The sequence below is a fragment of the Ixodes scapularis genome, unplaced genomic scaffold (genome assembly GCF_016920785.2).
Source record: "Ixodes scapularis isolate PalLabHiFi unplaced genomic scaffold, ASM1692078v2 PGA_scaffold12__126_contigs__length_90152505, whole genome shotgun sequence".
Lineage (NCBI taxonomy): Eukaryota > Metazoa > Arthropoda > Arachnida > Ixodida > Ixodidae > Ixodes > Ixodes scapularis.
In genome coordinates, this window is record NW_024609838.1 from 26029533 (window position 1) to 26050652 (window position 21120).

Here is a 21120-nt window from a genome sequence, read left to right on the forward strand (position 1 = left end):
AAATTTTTTATATAGTACTCGAAGCATCTTCTTCTTCTTCTTCTTTATTAAATGGAGGGTTTTGTGGAGATGTTGGCACTGTCTATTCAGTGCCGGCTACTCCACTACGGTTGATTGGTCTTGGTAATATATACACTTGAGAGCCACTTAGGATGTATAGTTCAAGTTAAAAATACCCTGAAAGCTGTGTACTCATGTATACATACGGATGGGCATATAAACCACACTCACGCGCACAGAAGTAACGATGCTACACTGTATGGTACGTAGTTGCGCACCCCAGGCAACGTTCTGAGTTAGTACGTACAAGTCATGTCGCTTTCGACGATAAAGTCGCGCACAGCATTTAACGCCTTTCTTTGAAGGGCCGGACTGGGCCATGGTCGAAGCACTTTCGAGAGAGTAAACGGTCGATTGTCCATGAAGCGCAATCGCTGTTCAAGTCGCTTGCGTTGTCTTGAAAATCGGACACAATGAATAATCAGATGTTCGACATCTTCTTCTGCTTGTCCAGAGGGACATTCAGGGGATGACGCTCGTGATATTTTGTGCAAGAATTTTTTCGTGAAGGCAACATTTAGACGAAGTCTATGAAGCAATGTGTCCAGATGCCGTGGTAAAATGGTGTCTGCTGGAAAATTCAGGTGAGGATCAATGGAGAAGAGAAGAGAGTTCTTTGAGTGCTCATCAAACCAGGAATCTTTACATAAGTTTTCACTGGACTTGCGGAGTAGAGACCTCAGGTCAGTTCGTGATATCGGGATCAGTTGGGCTTCTGCGCAGTCATGTCCCAGGGCGGCGAGTCTGTCGGCTTCCACGTTGCCAGGTACGCCACTGTGTCCGGGCACCCACTGTAATTTTATGTCATGTCCGGCACTTTTAAGCAACGATGTTTCCTGTAAAATTCTGTAAACGAACTTTGCATTTATACTTCGTGTGTTTACGTTTCGTAGGGATTCTAGAGCTGCTTTCGAATCTGTACAAATGACCCATCTTCTTGTTTCGTAGGTTTCTTTTATAAAATAAAGAGCTGACAAGATGCCATGAAGTTCTGAAGACGTGGAGGAGGTTTGGTGGGAGAGACGATTGCACACTTTTACATTTAAATCTGAAATCGTAAAACCAGAGGCAGAGCCCGTCTCTGTGGTTGATCCATCTGTGTAAATCAAGCTAGAATCCCGAAATGACGAGAGGTGGGATAACGTCAGTTGTGCAGCTACGACACCGGACACAGCCGATTTTTTCTCAATGTTTGGTATGTTGGTTTGAATGTGAGGAACTGTAATGGTCCAAGGTGCACAGCTGTTTTCATATTTCCAGTATTCAAACGGTGGGCATATGGCTTCGCATAGTGCTAAGGACCTATGTAAACGCGCTCCATATCTTTCTTGAACGAGGTTCGCAAGTGGATGGTGGCGATGCTGTGAAGTGATACGTAGAAGGTGCCTGCATGTCTCTTGGTTCCGGAGAACTGAAATAGGTAATTCTCTAGCTTCAGCTATGACAAGGACGCCGGATGTAGCGCGGGGGACACCTAAGCACACTCTTAGGCTACGTGCCTACAAGTAGTGTAGTCGGTTGTCCAGAGTCTTCGAAAGCCCATGAAGGATTGGAAGTGAGTAAGTGATTGCTTGACGCACGAGCGCGCCGTGCAATTGGAGCATTGCCGCTGTTGAAGCTCCCCACTTCGTGCCTGCTATGCAGCGCAGGGCATGAATAACTCTATTAATTCTGGTCTCTAGCGCATTTACATGTTTCGTCCATGTGAGTGATTGGTCAAGTGTTATTCCTAGAAATCGATGTTCACGAACCATTTCAAGGTTTCGACCATGCGAAACAAGTTTAAATTCTTCTATACGTTTCCGCGTAAACGGCAGAACGACATTTTTCTACCGATAAATCCATTCCGCGTTCTTTTAGAAACTTGTCAATGATATCTAGGCCGTTCTGCAACTGTGCTTGAAGTATTTGTATAGAAGAGCTCGAAGCCCAAATACAGATGTCATCCGCGTATATGGAAAAGTTGAGACACGATGGCAGCAATTTGGAGAGTTGGGACATGACGGCATTAAATAATGTCGGACTTAAGACACTGCCTTGTGGGACTCCATGAGGCATGTCATGGTCTTTGCTTTTTCCATCTAATGTAAGGACAAAGATTTTCCTATTTTTTAGAAAGTTAGCGATCCACCGAATCATTCTTCCTCTTACCCCAAGATTTAGCATTCCTTCAAGCACATGAATGTGACTTACTGTGTCAAATGCACGGCGGATATCTAAGAATATGGCGATGGTGACGTTTCCCAGAGTTTTTTCATGTTCCACAGAAGTCACTAGGTCTATGACACTGTCCATGGTACAGCGGTGGCGTCGGAATCCGGTCATTTGGCATGGAAGAACGTCGTTGACCTCAAGCCACCATTGAAGTCTTTCGTTCACAAGCTTTTCCATCAGCTTGCCTATACAACTGGTGAGGCTGACTGGACGAAAAGACTCCACGGACAACGGTGATTTTCCTGGCTTCAATATCGGAACAACTTGTGCGATCTTCCAGCATTCAGGAAGAATTTCGTCTTCCCAAATGCAATTGAAGAATTGCAACAATACGTCCGTTGCTGTTGGTCCAAGATTAGCGAGCGCTCCATACGTTACACCATCTGGACCAGGGGCGGTGCGTTTTCTTGTCGTCCGAAGTGCGGTTTTCATTTCTCCCATGGTATACATGCTGTCCAGTTGTACATTAGCTTCTGAGCTGTGCCTTTTGAAACTGGTTTCAGCATAAGTGCAAGATAATTTGTGCTCAGAGCTGTTGGCCGCTTCTCCTGGTTTTGAGAGCAATTTACAAAACTCGTCGGCCACGGTCATTTCAAGTACACCGCGTGCAACAGCCAAAGCGCGAAATGGTGTTTTCTGGATAACAGGGAGCTGCAGGCTGCGTAGAATTATCCATACTTTGGGTATCGGAGTGAATGGAGTCAATGTTCCGCACATTCCTCGCCAGTTTTTTGTAGCCAGTTTTTGTAATTCTCTGCGCATAAGTCCGTGGATGCGTTGGGCTTCCTTATAAAACTCAAGACTTCCAGTTCTTCTATATCGACGTTCTGACCTGCGGCGTATGGCCCGCAGCCGTTCATATTCTCCGTTTATACACTCCGTGCGACGCGACTGGCGCGCCGCCGCGCGGCCGGTACCGAAGGTGGGCAGTGAGAACCCCAGAGAAAACGAAACCGAAACCAAGCCGCGTACGTTGGTAGGCATTGAAGTCGGTGTGGTGCGGTTGCGCTGGGTGCAGCAGCATGAAGTGCTTGCTGCCTGTACTGCGTCATTAAGTGCTTCAATAGTTATGCGTCGCATCTCGTGGAAACAAAGTTTCACAGTTTTTCACCTCGCTGATGTTTTGTGGAAAATGGACAACGATGGAGCCGTGCCGTACGACGCTAGAAATTTGGTCTCCCGATCATGTCTGCCACTGTGTCGGCACGGCTGACATATTCTAGCTACACTGCCGCTTTGCGCTCTGCGTTTGTTTTCGTACCAGTAACGCCTACATCTGTTAGCGCCGATGGGACGAACTGAAACGCCATCCCACACTCGCGGGTATGCAGTGCCAATTTCGTTGGAGGAATGCCCTCCAAAGAAGTTTCGTCCCCATCGTCCGTGTCGATGATATTTCCGAACAAGCATGGCACGCAATCTGTACTTCATGAAGAAAGATTCGAACGGTAAAAAAAGTGACAAATATAAATCTAAAGAAAACAACAATGAAATTCGGAACCACTGGAGAATCGACGTTAGAGTATGGAAGTTTATGTGGTGTGCTTTCTTTCTTGATCAGCCTCCTTTTGGATGTGGAAACGCTGACACCCCGAGTTCTGTAGACAACAATTTTTTTTTCTCGGCTTTAGAGCCACCTATTGCAAAGTGGTTCGAACTGGAATTACCGCCCACTGGTCCCTTCCTACCTGTAAAGTGTGCACCTGCCACGATGAGTGGTATTATCTGACAGCCTTTGACGGTCAAAGCCAGTTCCCATTTAGTTACGCCGCCCAAACTAAATTTCCACCTGGTTTCGCTATGCCAACTCTTTTTGTTATAATAAGTGTTGTGCCAAGTGACGGTCATGTCAAAGTACCTGTGCGCCGAAAATCAGCACCTCGCACAACAGGTTATTACACAACAGCAGGCCGCAAAAGCCCTTGGCGGGCAAACCGTGTTTTGGCCGACAACTTTGTTTTCTTGGCTTTGGAACCACCTTTCGTAAAGTTGTTTCAATTGGAAGTACAGTCCACCCTAGTCCCTTCCTACCTCTAAAGTCTCCACCTCCCCCGACCAGTGATATTCTCTTGACAGCCTTTTCATGGTCAAAACCGGTTCCCATTGAGTTACGCCGCCCAAACCAAATTTTCACCTGGTTTCCCTATGCCACCTTTTTTTTTTTTTGTATAATAAGTGCTGTGTCATGTTACTTTCAAGACCAAGCACCTGTGTGCCCAAATCTGCGCTTTACACAGCCCGCTATAACACAACATTTTGGGTCGAATATTGGATATCCCGTACAGCTTTATTTCTTTATTCATTAGAAACCTAACTTTCACACCTGTTGTCTTAAAGAAACTTGGCACTCTTCGTGCACGTACTTAGTGAACATCTCACTCGCCTCCAAATATCATCGTTCCAGCAGTCCTAGGTTTACAGCGACGAGCGAAATAAATTTCCCACCCAGAGCAATCAAGGTGGCGGCCGTCTTGTTTTTCGGAAAATTGCTCCAACTCCTTTTTTCGGCCGCAACTAGAGAAATTACCCCTAATAACGACTCAAACTCAATTTATAAGAAGTGGAGAACAGCTAGGTCTACCCCAGTACTCATGCAACGTCACCCTCAACTTATCGGCTCAAAAAGCAAAAGTTTCGTCCGTGCGCGCTTCCGCCGCCACAGTTTGGCATGCGAAAAGGCGCCGCAGGCTGTTGAACGCGCCTCACAGTCGAACGCCAGCTCCTCCGCTAGCGGCGCTGCGCGCGTTTTTCAAAGCGCCCCCTATAGTTCCCGCACGGAGTGTATACCTGTGTGACCTTGTGGAACGGGAAGTTTTCGGGTCACTCTTTTGAGGTTGCTGCTGACGCATTCTGCGAAGTTGTCAATTGTTGCTACTTGATTAATATTTGTCGTGTTGAAATGGCGAAACGCCTTCCAGTTTGTGTATGAAATTAGTCGACGATTTTTGGAGCGCAAAAGTTTGGGGTGATGCACGAGAATCGGTAGGTGATCACTTCCCCTAGTTTCAGTATCCGTTCTCCAGGTTATGCCGGGCGCAAATTCACGTGAGCACATAGTCAAGTCCAGGCAACTCGAATAATCGTGACCTCTCAGGAATGTTGGTGAACCGTCGTTAAGTAGGGTAATATCGAATTTGTCCATAATGTTTTCAATCGAACGCCCTCTCGCATCCGTGTGATCACTTCCCCATATTGTGTTGTGGGCGTTAAAGTCATCACATACAATCTCACTTAGGGTTTTTAAAACAGAAGAAAACGATACACTGGCACCATGTTCGATGTAAACGCTTGACAAGCACACACTCACACGCCCGAATAGAACTTTGCAAGTAACATACTCCGGTGCGTCGCAGTCGTCAGATGAGGCCACTAGAGATGAGGGCAGGTCCTTGCGTACACAGAGCATGGCTCGGCTAAGTCCATTTAAACGCTGTGATTTGTATGTTACATAATTTGAAAGACGAAAATCATCATTTACTCTGGCCTCTGAGAGAGCCAAAATAGGAAATTGGTATTGGGCAATGAAATGACGGAAGTCACCGCTTTTTGAGCGTAATCCGTTTGCATTCCATTGAAATATGGCAGTTGTTTCATATGACTTATTCATAAGGTTGAGTTTGGAATCCCCGTGATGCAAGGGTAATCAGAGGTTCCATCGTTAGGAGAGTTTGTACCTCTTGTACATTTCGGATGTCTGGAAATGATCGTAAGATTGCTTTTAACGCAGCGAATACAAGTGGAAGGATGATCTTCTCCAAGCTGTTATTTTCTGATTGTATGTTCCTCGTAGTTGTACCACCGTCGTTTCTGCTCGTACGTTTTCTCCGAGGTGCAGGTATAGGTGAAGTGACAGTCTGCTTTGGTCGAGTTTCCTGTGCGTCCGGAGCTTGGGTTTTTTGACGCACTTGACTTTTCAGTGGGTTGCTTGTCAAAACTGTAGAGTACGTTCCCTTGGCCCCTTGTATGTGGGGAAAGTGCAATGGGTCTTGAAGACTTGGAACTGGAGTTGTGCGAATCATCTTTGGATTGGGCGGAGGCGATCGTCTCTTTTGTGGTCTTCCTTCTTGCAGTTCCTGTTTCCTCGACAGAGACGCAGTTTTCTTACTTGGGCATCCTCCGTACGACGCTGCATGGGGTCCAGCGCATTTCGCACAGAGAGGAGATTGTTTTAAACCGCATTCTTTATGGTGATGCGATCGCGCGCGCAAACTTTACACCGCTGCGGTCCCCGGCAGTACTTGGCAATGTGACCATGTTTCTGACAGTGGAAACACTGCACAGCTGTTCCAAGGTACTCTTGGACTGGATGGCTTGTGAAACCTAACATTACCCGGGTTGGTAGTGGCTTGTCTGGTCGGAAGTGAAGTATCACGCTGTCGTGATATATTGTGTCTGTGCTATCATCGTCTTCACGCCGGTAGTAGGACGCCTGGCGTCGGAGTGAGAGCACCCCGAAGTCCTTCAAGAACTCTAAGAGTTCTTCTTCTGTATATTCCAGAGGAACTCCCGTGATTTTTCCGATATTCCTGGAGTAGGACTTGGGGACTGTGGCTGTGCATGTAACACCAACCAGAGTGGTTATGGCCAGGAGTTTGTTGGCTGACGCAAGTGATGCCACATTGACCGCCAGGCTCCCGTCCTTGGTGAAGCTATGCGCGATCAGTTTCTCTTGTGACACTGCGAGGATTTCTGAAGCAATTGCGTTTGGATTTACCCTCCAGAACGATGATCCAGGGTTTGTTGGTTTGATCAGGATTGGAATCCCTGAGGGGCGATCTTTTTTATAAGAAACGAAGGTGAATGGAGTGCCTCCTTCTTCGATGTTCTCCATCCCGCGTATCGAGTAGTTCGAGGTTGTGTCCTCGTAATAGTCCTCCGTACCTGTACGTGGTCTTTTTGCTGCATGATCAGCGATTGGATGTGCGTCTTGCATACAGCCGATGGGTCCAGTGTCTCTCAGTTGCTCACTTTGGTCGGCCGTTAGGCCTCCTGAAGTGCCAGGGCTTGCGGAATTCATTCTTGGTATTCTTGGGCGGGAGATCGCCCGTCGGCGCCTGGAAACGCTGCTTCCTTGCTCAGACGTTTTTTTTTTTTTTAATATCCGGTAAATAAAAAGGTATGAATATTATGAAATAATTAGAGAAAAATCGAAATATAAGCAGGAGCCAAAGGAAGAGTGGACTTGCCTGCCAACTTCGTCGTCGTCCCCACTCGAAGCATCAAAACTTGGGGTTTGAAAAACGAAAAGGTTGGATATTGTGAACCTGCAGAAGCTGCTAATCTGATAACCTTACAATCTTTGAACTTGGGTATTTTAAACTTCAGTTAGACGTAAATCAAGTATCAAACTGGCTCATGAAACTTAATACAAGTAAATGTAAAATGGTAAGGTTATCGAGAAGAGAAAAAGTTACAGAAGACATGTGCTATGTTATTAACTATGAACACATCGAAAGAACTAATTAATTTTGTTATCTCAGAGTTACTTTTTGAAGTGACCTGTCATGGAACAATCATATCAATGCGACAACAAAAAAAGGCAAACAGCATGTTGGGATTCTTGTGTCGGAATTTACAGCGCTGCCCTTTAAAACTAAAGGAAACTCTGTTTTTCTTTTGTCCGTCCAGTATAGTACCCAAGGACAAAATGTCTCTCTTATAAACTAGAAAGAGTGCAAAGTCACTGCGCAAGATTTGTTTTAAATAATTGTATGTTTAAAGCGAGCATCACAAATATGAAATCGCAATTGAGATGGAGGCTGTTTGTCTCGCAGAAGAAAGGGCCTAAGACTCAAATTTTTCTGCTCTTTTTATACCGGTGCAGCCTGCATCGCTAGAGATTACCATATTCGAAGCCTGTTTTACGTGTCAAAAAGAGTAGCTACTCAATTCAAAATTGCAACTGTTAACTCCTGTTGCAAACCTTTTTTTGTTTGTACATTATTAGAATGGAGTCTGCTTAAAAAGAATGTGTTTTCACTCGTATTTCCGCCCAACAACTTTTCTGAGACTCTCACCTTGCAATAATGCTTCAAAGGTGCTTCATATACTTATTAATAAACAAACAAATAAAAGCAAGGTTCACTGAAAAAAAGCTTGTAAACTTATTTGAAATCCGATAGAGTTGCAAAAAAACAATACCAGTTATGAAATCCACATAAATGTTTGTAGTTGTCACGTTCAATGTTTATAGACCTCTTTCGCTTACTCTCGTACCCAGCCACCTGGTAGGCGCATCCGGTATAGGCGTCGAAAAAATAAAACATTTTAACCTGCAAATATTAAAAAAAAAAAAACGGGAGACAAAACGAGAATGGGTGGCAGTTATGCTTATATCCTAAATGTCTTATATCGGCATGGCGATGGCAAAACAATGTTTTTGCCCATATTGGAAGTGATGATATTTCAAGATGGCGGCGCTTTCATGAAAAAGGTCTACAAGGTTCCAGATATTTTTGTTTTTCATTTTAGCTTCCTTAGTCGGTGCCCTCTAAATTTTGTCTTGAGATTTCATTTCAACTACAGTAGGGTCCGATTATATTGAACCCGGGTATTTCTATACATCTATTTCGAAGAGTAAAAACATCCCCTTGAAAATCCCACGTAAAAGTATAGGCACCTTGTGCGTCTGTATCAAACTCCACCACCGGAGACCTTCGATACGTCGAACCTTGCGCTGCGCTACTGGTAGGGACGCTTTTCCCGAACGCTGCCGTCACACGCGGTTTGGCTGAGGATGAACCATGACTCTGTCCACAGGCAGCAAAAGGTGCAAAGAGGCAGGGGAGAAAAGTAATACAGCCTTGACTTCTTAACCCCCAGTAAAAAAAATATAAAGGCGTCTTTAGCTAGCCATTGTGCAATCATGCTTGAATGCCTTCTTTGTCTTTGTTTTGCCGTTTTTCTTTTTCATTTCTTTGCTGTGTTTTGTTTTATGGTGGTCCCTTTTTTGTTGCTTGTTTGACTTTTTTTTTTGTATTCATGTTGATTGTGTTGTTGAAATCGCGGCTATGCACGTTCGTAGAGCAGCAACGTGCGCGCAGACAGTGCCTGCAGTTCTCGCCAAATATGCTTTAACGACGTTCTGTTGTATTTAGCGGTTCTTGAATGCCTTATTTGGTAAGCTCTCATGTGTCACAATCTTCGATATTGGCAGAGACGTGCGAAAATTTCAACGAACTTCTGTATATCTAACTATCGATATATCATACCATTTTGCAATCCCCTTTGAATTTGATATATCTGAGTTTGACTGCAGTATATATTCTCAAATACATTTGTTTATTCTCAGAATGAGATAGCAGACAAAAATAGAAAGAAATGGGTAGTTTGCACTTGCTTGTCCCACTTGGATCAGACTCATTACTTTTATGCCTCTCGCGAACTGTTATAACCAATCATTGTCTCGCTTATGCTCAGGGACCTGCCTGGTGTTGAGGACGACGACGACACTGCAACACCGCTTCTTCTTATTGACACCGCCAGCTGCGGCATGACTGAGCTTGACACTCCTGACGACGAATCGAAAGGAAACGAAGGTGGGTGTGCTTGCCCACTATCTTCTGTTTTCAAAGAAAGAAGTATGCTTATCTAGACAAAAAGTTATCCTAAATTATTAGGTTGGCAGTATGGTTGTTCACTCCTTAAATAAACACTGAACATAGGAGGGAAAAGAATTTTCTTTCTACGTGATTATGACAGGCAAATCTCGAAATAAATGTCTGGAGAAAAAGCTTTTTTTTTTTTTTGCTCAATATTTATGTTACAATATGAATTTTTCGATTTGCAGGCGAAACCAAAGCTACCCGTGTGGGATGATGATAGCGTTTGTACTCAACTAGTGTGCAGTCTGATGTCTAGCGAACTCGGAGCGCTCGCTAGCTGGGTACAAAGGCTATTATATATCATCCCATAGGCATACAATTTCAGTTTTGCCTCAAATCGAAAAATTTGTGTTGTAAGATAAATGTTGGGGGAAAAACTGTTTTCTTCGACAAACATTTTTTGAGACACACTTGTCCTAACCAGGTAGGGAAATTTTGTTTTTCCTAAGTTCAGTGTTTTTTTTTGTTGTTTTTTAAATAGAGTAAAAAAATTGTCATTGTGTGTGTCACGTAGACCATCATTTTATTAAGGATTGTCTCATGATTCAAATGTTCAAATGGCCCTCAAATAAACCCTGTCAGTGTTATATGTTCAGCTCTCACCGTTTACTTTCCGGAACTTATTCAGGGGAGGCTGACCTGGTTGCGATTCACGTGGAACGCCTGATATCGAGCGGAGTCGATGCTTCCAGCATTGCTGTTATCTCTCCCTACAACCTGCAGGTGGGCTGTGTTGCATTACCCGCTGTCATCGTCAAATTTTCATTGGGCAGCTAGCGGTGTAGCTGATTTCCTACCCTTCTACAGGTGGAGCTGATACGACTGAGGTTGTCGTCACGTCACCCAGGCCTAGAAGTGAGGTCGGTAGATGGGTTTCAAGGTCGTGAGAAAGAAGCGGTCGTCATGTCTCTGGTGCGCTCCAACGATGCTGGTGAGCCTTTTCTCTTGTGCCGTTGACTCTGTGACACCTCGCTGCATGTGAAGGCTTACTGAGGTCCATTTGTCAAGATAGCCTAAACTAGTTGTATACCATAGCCAGACAGTTGATTCTGTATTCTAGGCTCTTATTTGTCCGAACCCCAAGGAGCCACGAATTTTGTTCGAATTATCAGAAATTTATTTACATATGATGCAAATAAAATTATGATTTCCCATATCAATGGCTACACATACTAAGCAGATATTTGATGATTTCCTCTTTGTAGGCCTACTGATCATAAGCAGGTATGCCACGCATAAAACATTTGTGAAATGTATGACATAAGTTTATTTTAAAATGTTGTTTATCGTGGACTGTTTAGGCAGCACATGACAACTCAAAACAAAATTAAGTTTGTTCATCAGGCTAAAAAGTTACCTAATGTGGACTATAGACCTTTCCGGAATTCAGTCTGGCCACTTTGATCACTATCATCATCTGTGGAACGGCATCTGTGCCATACCAATGGCGGCCTTCTAGTGATGATAAAGGAAGATGTTGAAGATGCTCCTAAGCGGATCTTGCGAGGCCTGTACGTTCAAGGGGTCAGTACGACGCGACGTAGGAATGGAACACCAAAGCTACGTAAGCGTTTATTTCTTATAACTCAGATTCAGTCAATCTGTGGGCGACACACAATCGGCTTTAAAGCACTTCGGTGTATAGAATTTTCTCGAGGCATCTGAGTGGGTTGGATCTTTGTTCTGAATGCAGGTTCTTGGTCACCATCGAACTGAAAGTGATCGAGAAAGAACTCGCACTGAACAATTCCTCGCGTGCCGTTGACTTCCGAAAGTCACGGTGCCGATGCAAGTTCATTTCCGCCATTGATATGGCAAAACCTAAACTGCTTTACAAACCACCACATGGCACTGAATTTCGGAAAGGGTCTATTCAGCAGGGGACACATGAGCGATGAAAACGGGTGCGGCACGGCAGTTTTCATAGCAACTTGTCCAAACGCTGTCATGTGGACCTACGCCATGCCGCCACATCACATCATCCGCGCAAGTTGCTATGAAACTTTTTGCGTTGTGCTTGTTTACATAGCTTGTGTGTGCCTACTTGAGCCCCGTTGAGTGCACTTCTCACTAAGCACTGGTGCACTGCAGAGGAGCTACACCCATGAAAGCAAGCTTCGCAGGTGTTGCCTCTCTGCAGTGCACCGGTGCTCAAAAAGAAGCGTACTCAAATGGGGCCATCAAGAAAAAACAGTAGGAATTGCGCGAAAACGGTGTTCGAATTAGGCGGCTTATGAATACAGTACCGTAATATTCCAAGTCATTCATTGCCAGCCCCCGACCGCCTGAAATTCATAAAAAGGTGGGGTGGGCCATGTCTCGGTGGGTAAGCACGAAGCATTTAAAAAAGAGCACAAGAAACGCCCCATTTTTTTTTATGTATCTGGCTCGGCTTCACAGGAGATACATTAAACTCAAAACACGAATTAGTCCTAATATTTTATACTAGAATTGCTAATGAAAGAATGTTTTACTATTGCAAAGTCCGTTGCTTGCATACGCGCAATGAAAACTGTCGATCGGCGTACAGCACAAACGTTTGTTCCTTGAAAGCGCGCTTTTAACACCCCTGTGTTCTCTTTGTAAGTAAAAAAAAAGTCAACAATAAAAAACCCAGCCAAGTGCAACGAACGAGCGAGCGGGCAAAAGAAGCGACAAAGAACGTTGCTGGGGAAACAACAAAGTCAGCGATCGTGTTGGCAAATACTTTGGTGACGGGCCAAGTTGGGCACCTTGTCGATCCCAAGGAGCAGGCCCTTGTGCAACTTCTGGGTCGCGGAAATCTGGGAAGAAATGCGTAAAGAAAGTCTTTCCCTCCTTCGTTTTACTTTGTCACGGACGTCCTCCAACCATAAGGTTTGTGGCGTCGTCATTTGGGAAGGATGAATTTTCGCGTATTGCAGAATCCACGTTGGGATATTTGGAGGAGTGGGCAATCACTTGGTGAGGTTTGTTTTTTGGAAATCGATGTTCACCGAAAAAGTGGGGTGGGCAATGACTCGGGGATAGGCGGTGATAACATAGCAGGACAACCGGAATTTTTAAATTTGTTTGAATTAGCCAGGAGTATGAAACATCTGAGTTTGAGTTATCGCGAGCCTAGTGTATTAGGAGTGTGTGGATACCTGAATAGGATGTTCCCTCTGCAGTTTAAACACCACGGTAAGCGACCATGTTGATTTGGCAAACATGGAATTTTGCTGGAGACCTACCGGGACTACCCAATCTAGATAAATATACTTGATGAAGCAGCCTTGTTGCAGTCTTATGAGAAAAAGAAATGTAATGTATATATTGCCAAATGACATGTAAAATTGTGTGGAAGTAAAGCATGACTATTGCGCCGAGACAATAATTAAGGAAAAAGCAACTAATGGTGTAAATTACCGCAAAAAGCTGAGGGTAAGTGTGGGTGGTCGTCGGATCGACTCTGTCTGTATCTGCTGTGTGGCTAAGCAGAATCGCGCAAAAAGCTTGCTTATGAAGAGTGTTTCGTGTTTTCGGTATATACTACCGATGAACACCAAAAATTAATCCCCGAGGTGGTTTTTCTGAATCGGTCAAAACCGAAAAACACAAAATTTTGGCTGTCCTGGAAGAAAAGATAAAATAAATAAACACCAGCTTCACGCAAAGAAATTTTCTATGCTATTTTAATTTTTTCTCGTTGACCCAGAATACAACCACACTGAACTGTCCTTGTGGTTGTTCCTCTCTATCGAAACCACATTCCTTGCCCAGTTCCCTTCTCTTATCCTCACCAGCACTACTGGCAAAAATATTATATTTTATAAGTTATAAATTATAATATTTTTTCCACCAATTATACAGTCATTTTACAACACAAGCCCGATAAACACCGATTTCTCTCTAGCATTGAAATTAGACACCGAAAAACACCGATTTCAAGGGAAAAAAAGCACTGATAAATAACCCCAGAATTTGAAGAAAAATAAATACCGAAAACAAAGAACCCTACTTATGAATCAGTGAGCAAGCATCTCTATTCCAAAATTCCAGCTGAAAGCATGAGCATTGCAGGCACTTGCAGAATCATGCTATGAATCAGAGTTCTTTGGGCAGTTGAGAAGAAGCTTGCTGGGAGGAGATCATGCTCGAGATGACTCGCATAAATATTCTTTTCCGGCTTTCAGGGAATGTCGGGTTCTTGGCCGAAGACCGCCGGATTAATGTGGCAGTCACGAGGGCACGACGCCACGTGGCCGTCATCTGTGACACTGTCACGGTGTCGCGCCACGACTTTCTGAAGTCGCTTGTCGACTACCTCACTTCTGAAGGGGAGGTGAGGAGCGCTCGAGAGTACAGCTCTGGTAAGTTTTACTCTTACTTCGAAAGCGGCTACCAGTGGTTCATTGACTAGTAGAAGTTTATTTTTTGTAATTGAGTCAAATTAGCTAAAGGATGAATTTTTCTGATGATATTTAGGTGGTTTAAAATGTAGTCCCATTTCAGACTGCACACGTCTCAAGCATCAAGCAATAAGATCTATAATGCACCTTGGCATTAGTGCAATGTTTGGATCATTTGTGGCACCGAGGTTGTAGATATCAAAAAGAATCTTTCTAACTTAAAGCACATTCAATTGGTAATGCTGTTATGCTAACTTTGATATGAACGACGATGCTAGCCCTGTACTCAAGTTTTTCGGTACGTAAGGGTTCTCGTGAAGAAATATAAACACCATACTTGAGATACGAAACTGGAGAAAAAAAGTTTACAACTTGGAACGGTGGTTGGTTGGTTAAGAGACAGCAACATTCTACGCAGACCTAGAGCTGTGCTCGGCAGTCCGACCTCAGGGGCTGCGGCTGAACGAAGAGAAGAAGAAGCCAGTCAAAAAGCCAGGAGCCAAGTCAAAGACAACAACAGCCCACCCCGGAATGCAGCAGAAGGGGGGTGTTCAACATCAAAAATACCCCGCCACAGGAAACGGCGCTCGGCAGCACTCCCAAAAACCAGAGCAAGTTGTTGAGAACACATTATCATTTGCTTTGAGTACGAGTTGAACGTGTTAACTCTTCTTTAACCCTCCAGGGATGACGTCACCCTTGGACGGATATGCAAGGAAGTGGAAGCGTTCGTTGCTTCGGGCAGCACCGAGCAGGCATTTCCTGCCACTTTGACAGCTTATGAAAGGAGGCTCGTTCACGAGGTACGTCTTCTCAGTTACTATCCTTGTGTTATCATGAACGAGCGGCTTGTGATTTAGCCGTGCATTGTGTGTAGACCCCTTTCGAAAGCATGCCCGTGTGTTAATGCACCGTAGCTCTGAACACGTGTAGCGAGAGCACGTGTGGCAGAACCCAGGGACCCTGGGTTCAATCCCCGCCCCTGCCCGTTTCGATCTGGAGAAGCATTATACCGGAGTGCATTCGTGTAATCACTACTGCACGACACACTTTAAAGACCTCTGGCTTGTAGTGATACTGTACTAGCTTACCGTAAAATCCTGAATTAATGCCCCCTTTTTCGCCGTAGATAATTGGCAAAAAAAGTGGGGTGGGCGATCTTTCAGTATTTAATAACCAAAATCACAAACAAAAATCGAGTAACGCGTGCGCCAAAGCAGCATGGGTTTTTCTTTCCCTAGCTCTCATCGCTGAAACCCTCAAACGACACATCGCTTTCGCTATCGAAGATTAAATCGCCTCGTTAATGAGGCTTTCGGGATCCTCGGGTCCATTGGTTACCGAAGCCAAACGGTCGTTGAGCTCGCCGTCCTCGGAACCATCGAACCTTGTGGATATTCCGTTTGAACGAACTCCGCACGGTATCCTCGGAGACGGAGGCCCACGCCTGAGCCACCAAGTCCACAACCTCTTGACGCGACGGCTTGCGAAGGTTGCCCTTTGGAGTCACCGAACCTTTTCGGAAGAACGATGCCCAAATTCCACGCGTCCTTGAAGGGCTTCATCCATGAGACGTCCGCGGGTTGCAAAATGGACGTGCAACCGCCCGGTATCAAGACGACGTCGGTGTCTTTTGCGTTGAGCGCTTCTCGGGCCGCCTCTGTCTTGTGTATGGGTGCTTGGTCCAGTATGAGCAGTCTCCTCACGTCGTCGGCGTTCGGGCCCCAAACTCTCCTAGTCCACTCCAGTAGGATGGCAGAGGTCATCCAACCGTTCTTGGAAGAAGTAACTCGCACATTTGCTGCAAGTACAACAAGTATAACATGAAATAACAGTTCGGGCCCCAAACGCACATTACACATGCTACGCCGATGAGTGAAGATATACGAACTGCCCGATTTTATGGCCGAGCACCTCCTTGCGCGCAAGTGAGTAAGCTTCGGAAAGCCAGCAAGTCACGCGCCAACTGCTCATGCGCTCAAGATGGCGCCGGCCAGAACGGCTACGCCATCTTTCGGAAATGGGGCGATACAAAACAAAACGGGCTGTGGCGTTTTGTCAATGGATGACGCAACAGTCGCTCTATTTAAAAAAAAAAAAAAATGCTGTCAGCCTTATTTTTACGTATTTCTAAGGCTTTGTTTCGACATTTATACCCTGAATGGTGATTAATTACAACATACCTGGAATCCTTAGAGAAAAGAGTACTCTGGGGGGAATCCGGCCGGTTGGCTCTTTCAGTACGATCAAAGCAGGTAGCTTAATGCCCGCTGCCATCGCGCACAAGGCCATTGTCATCCCTCGCCGAGCACAGCCGGTGTTGGCGATGCGAATACTCGACTCGCCGACAGCATTGTTGGTTCTCGCAGCAGGGCAATCCATCCGGACCATAGTCTGATCCATGTTGGCTATGTTGTAGTCCGAGTAGTTGTGCTCCAGGCGCAGAGTTGACACAGCCTTTCGGAACACCGTAATTGCTTCAACGTAGTCGGCAGGCAGCTTCTGACTTTCGTTGGTCCCCACCCGCATAGACACATTAAATCGCTTCTTCCAGTTAGCTATGTACTGGCATGACGCTTGGAAGTTTCCTAGGCCCATCTGTTCTGCCAGTTTCCGCGCATGCTCTTGAAGCAGGCGATTGCTGACTGCTCGACCGGCGGATCTCTCAGTCTCCAGGAAGTCCATCAGTGCGTCGTCGATTTCTTCACTAAAAACGGGTCGTCCCCTACCTATTGCTCTCTTCAACTTGTTCGTTCCATGGCATTGTTGTAGAAGTACTTGGTAGCTCGTATTCCATTCCCGTACACGCTTCCGGTCAACTTCGAAATGGCGCGCAGTCTTGCTCACGTTAGCTCCGTTCTTGCGGTGCCATTCCACGACTTCCACTTTCTTCTGGATGGTATAGCTGGACCTCATCCCGAGTATACACAATAAGCGTCTTCACAGTTTGCTGGTCGAAAGATTTTCTGGGGTTCTCGGGCGATCTGACGACAACCACTAAGTGACCTTCAACGCTTTCCTGATGTCATTCAATAAGTGACCTTGACCGCTTTCCGGGTTCCTTCCGTTATCTTATCTCCCTTATTGTGTGTGGCTTCTTTTTGTGAAGGGAATCCTAGGCTTTCCAGACCTTCTCCCCTACCCTCCGGCACCTTTCTCAACCTTCGGGCATCGCTATTTTTGGAAGGTGGGGACTTATCAGTATTCGAGGGAAACACGTGTTCGAACATAAAAGCGGAGTGGGCGATCTATCGAGTGTGGGCGGTATTTCAGGATTTTTGGTAATTCCTCATCTACTGCAGAGACTCCAGGCGCCCATTTCGGCTGAATAACTTCCTCCTGTATAAACATACTCACAACGCAGTTACTGTCGAGACCGGTTATAACGAAGTCGGTTATAACGAAATAGCGGCTACAGCGAAGCGATCACATTTTACCATTCCCTATTGCATTTCGTTAAAACCGAAGTCCGTTATAATGAAATAGCGGATATAGCGAAGTGATTTCCAATTCCCACTGACTTCGTTATAACCGGTCCCGACAGTACTGCACAATGGTGGACACAAAATGAACTGCCAAAGTTGAAATTTCCTAGAAATGTTTCCAATATCACTTCGTCACCAGTTTATGTAGTACAGTATCAGACTTGTGCATTGTGCGATGTCGCCTGTTTCGCTGTCAGGCAGTGTTTCGAACTTTCTAACAATGGGCACATGTATTTGAGAAGGGGCCTACCACTACTTTGGAACATGTTTTAAGTTGTTTTTTTTTTCTTTTCTTTTTAAGGTTGCCGAACGGTTCAGTCTTCTGCACGCCAGCGAGGGCGACGGAGAGGAACGACACATTGTACTCAGAAAGCGCGCTGAAGCCAAACCGTCACCAAATCAACCTTCTTCCGAAGCTTCTGCAGAGAAAACCACCGGCACCAAAAAGTCAAGCCCGAAAGAGCAACGGACAGTGTCGAGATGCCCAGATAAAACACCAGAATCAGACGACGCATCCACACCGTCCGACGAGTCAGACGGTGCCGAACACTCGGCGGCAGTTGTGCAAGCAACTAAGCCTAAGGCATCGGTGTCTCTTAGAAAACAAAAACAAAAGAAGCATGTTGCAAAGGCAGCGAATGGAGACGCGAAAGATGAAGACGACTTCGACGAACTCATCGCGAGCGTCATGGTAGCAGACCGAACGTGCGCGGACCCGACGTGTCAGGAGAAACTGCACACCGTGCTCGCGGGAACGGGGGGACCCTGTCCCTTTTGTAAGCGAGGCTACTGCTTCAAACATGCGCTGCCGGAAGCACACGGTTGCGGAGACGAGGCTCGTGCGCACGCCCGTGCGGCGTGGCTCAAGTCTCGAGGGGGCACTGTGGCTCCGCCCAGGCTGAGGCCCGACAAGAAGGCGCAGGTTCGCAAGGAGCTCAGCAAGCAGCTTGCCAAGATGGCGGACTCCAGGAAACGGCAGACAAAAAAGTAGGGTGGGTGTCTGGTGCTGGTTAATTTCTTTGAGCGACCCCGTTTTGGCTAGTCCGGTGGATGTGTGGTTTGGTGCAAGTTGGGATGGGCTCGCGGGTTTTACGCAGGCCCTGTATTTCGTTTTGTACAAAGATTGCCAAAGACTGTGATTAAAGCGAGTTACCACTTCAGTGGCATTTTGGTTTTCGGCTTCCACTAGAGGCTTATTTATTTATTTATTTATTTCAAAATTCCGAGGGCCTGATTCTTAGGCCAAGCGTAAGGGGCGTATTTAACAAAAAAAAAAAAATACATGCAGATATGAATGTATGTGCAACAAATGTGACAATTTAATAATTCAACGACGGAAACTAAATTAAATGTTTCTATCTAACATTTCTAAAAGAAAGAAAAATTACTATAATGCTGCGCACGAAAGCAATGTAAATGAATAAAATGCTGTTCAAGGACTTTACTGAGGTTAGGTGGCTGAAAAATTTAACAGATTGGCCGGATTGCCAAGTGCTCGCGTAAATTATAGTCCCACCAAAAAAAAAAAAAGAAAACAGTTTAAAGGGCCATTGAATTGAAACAAAGAAATGTGTTTTTTTAAACAGTCAGGTTGGGAAACGCGTGTCAAGAAATTAATCAGATTTTTATATTGACGGCACAAGGTTTCTTTTAAATTTTGCGCGCAAGGTCCATGACCTCGTGGAATGGTCATACACTCTTTCCACCTCAACAAGATGGTCATACACTCTCTCCACCTCAACAATATGGCCAAGCCGATCCACCTCCATGCGCCCAAAATGCCTAGAAAAAACAAGTGGAAAGGAGGTGACTACCAACTAAATCGTGTCTCGCACCGTCAATGTTGCTCTAAAGAAATACTTTTTTGCGGAAAATTAATTTTTTGACACGTGTGTCCCATCCAGACTGTTTAAAAAAAACTTTTCTTTTCAGTGGCTCTTTAAGGTTTGCATTAGGTGAACCAACAGTAATGCACATTTTTTTTAGTTTGTTTGATGAACCACCAGTAATGCACTATTTTTAGTTTGCCTTAATACTCATCCCTGCCATAGCCTTTGCTGAACTTGCCGATGAGCTAAAGAGGCCATCAAAAATGGGACAGAGAAGGATAGATACACGTTAGCACCTTTAGCAACAAGAGCATGTGTTCTAAGGGATGGCCGCTGCTAAGCATCAACGTTTGCATTTGCCATTTGTACTTTTCACAGCGGCTGTGCAATCTGTTGTTCCAATGACAAAATGCCAGGCTTTCCCCAGATGGATTAAGCTAGCTACAACTAAGTCTATTGTTTATGCAATTGGGAAGGTGCTTTTTTTTTTAGTTTATATTTTGTCTAAAATTGGGGGTTTATTGGAGCTTACTTCTGTTTAGATTTCCAATTCTTCAATGATCCAGGTTTAATCTTGTGTGTTCCCAATTTTTGAGAATCCCAAATCAAGATAAATAATATCGAGACAAATATATCCTGCATTCATAAGAACTTGCTCGTGTCAAATTACATTTTTTTCAGCTGGACTTCGCAAAATTGGTGTTTTCACGTGCCAAACCAACGAAGGACATCTATGAAATTACGGTCGGTGCGCAGGTGTGCTGGTGTAAGTTTATCATTATGGTTTTAACCCGAGACTAAGGCCGAAGGGGGAAATTTTTTTTTTACACTGGAAGAACTAACAGGGACAGGGTAATAGACACGCTGCCTGTCCCCATGACTTTCATTCAACCGTAACAAATATTTTTGCCCCAGTTTTGGGTTAAAATCATCACGAGGACACCTGGCACGCCCCAGCCGAGAACGAGGGATTAATTTTCACCACCTGGGGATCTTTCAATGCGCAACCCAAATCTAGGTTACACAGCGCCTTCTCCACAACAGGCCTCCGTCAGAATGTAAGCACCTCGGCCGAGATTCGAACCCGCCACCTGGGCATCAGTAGGCCGACACTTTGCTCCAGAATCGCGGAAGTGGCAGCCTACTTGGCATTGGCACCCCTTGTGATACTAACTGTCCAATGACAAAACTTGCAAATAATTTGCTTCATGGATGTCGTAGGTATTTTAGAATCGCCCAACTGCTGATGCAATTGCTGTTAAGCTTGTTTTCCTCCCATATCATTCCACATATGGAAGGTATGGTATGGAAGCTTCAGCCTGCATCTCTTTCCTAGAAAATCTATAGGTTTAAAGCTTTCAGTTATAAAGACACAACCCCTCCTTCCTGCAAGAAGCACAAATACCTAGCATTTTCCAAACCGGAACGGCGACTTTTTTTCATGGCCCAGAAGTGCAATAACCCTGCCGTCCTGAACCAAGCTTGGCAAGATGCGCAGTGAACCCGCTTTTGTCAATGGTCAGAGATTTGAAAGGATACTGGAGTGGTTTCTCGCTGA

The 21120-nt window shown here is 45.1% G+C and overlaps 2 protein-coding genes across 2 annotated transcripts in view; one reads left to right on the top strand and one right to left on the bottom strand.

The window, feature by feature from the left end:
• The window catches only part of LOC121835343 (DNA-binding protein SMUBP-2-like), a 29135-nt gene extending 10242 nt beyond the window's left edge, over positions 1-18893 (top strand). Inside the window, exons 11-17 of the mRNA XM_042289467.1 lie at positions 9694-9812; positions 10507-10601; positions 10686-10809; positions 14033-14209; positions 14667-14859; positions 14934-15051; positions 18035-18893. Of these exons, the coding sequence (XP_042145401.1) occupies positions 9694-9812; positions 10507-10601; positions 10686-10809; positions 14033-14209; positions 14667-14859; positions 14934-15051; positions 18035-18724 (1516 nt within the window). The 3' untranslated portion in view covers positions 18725-18893. The remainder of the gene's footprint in view (positions 1-9693; positions 9813-10506; positions 10602-10685; positions 10810-14032; positions 14210-14666; positions 14860-14933; positions 15052-18034) is intronic.
• On the bottom strand, positions 16204-17164 carry LOC120845210. The gene has a single exon (XM_040217022.3). The coding sequence runs from the start codon at positions 17162-17164 to the stop codon at positions 16421-16423; it is 744 nt and encodes a 247-aa protein (XP_040072956.1). The 3' UTR covers positions 16204-16420.
• Positions 18894-21120: the final 2227 nt, after the last annotated feature.

Coding starts and splice junctions, on each gene's coding strand:
- LOC120845210 (XM_040217022.3), bottom strand. CDS start 17,164: ATGAGGTCCAGCTATACCATCCAGAAGAAAGTGGAAGTCGTGGAATGG.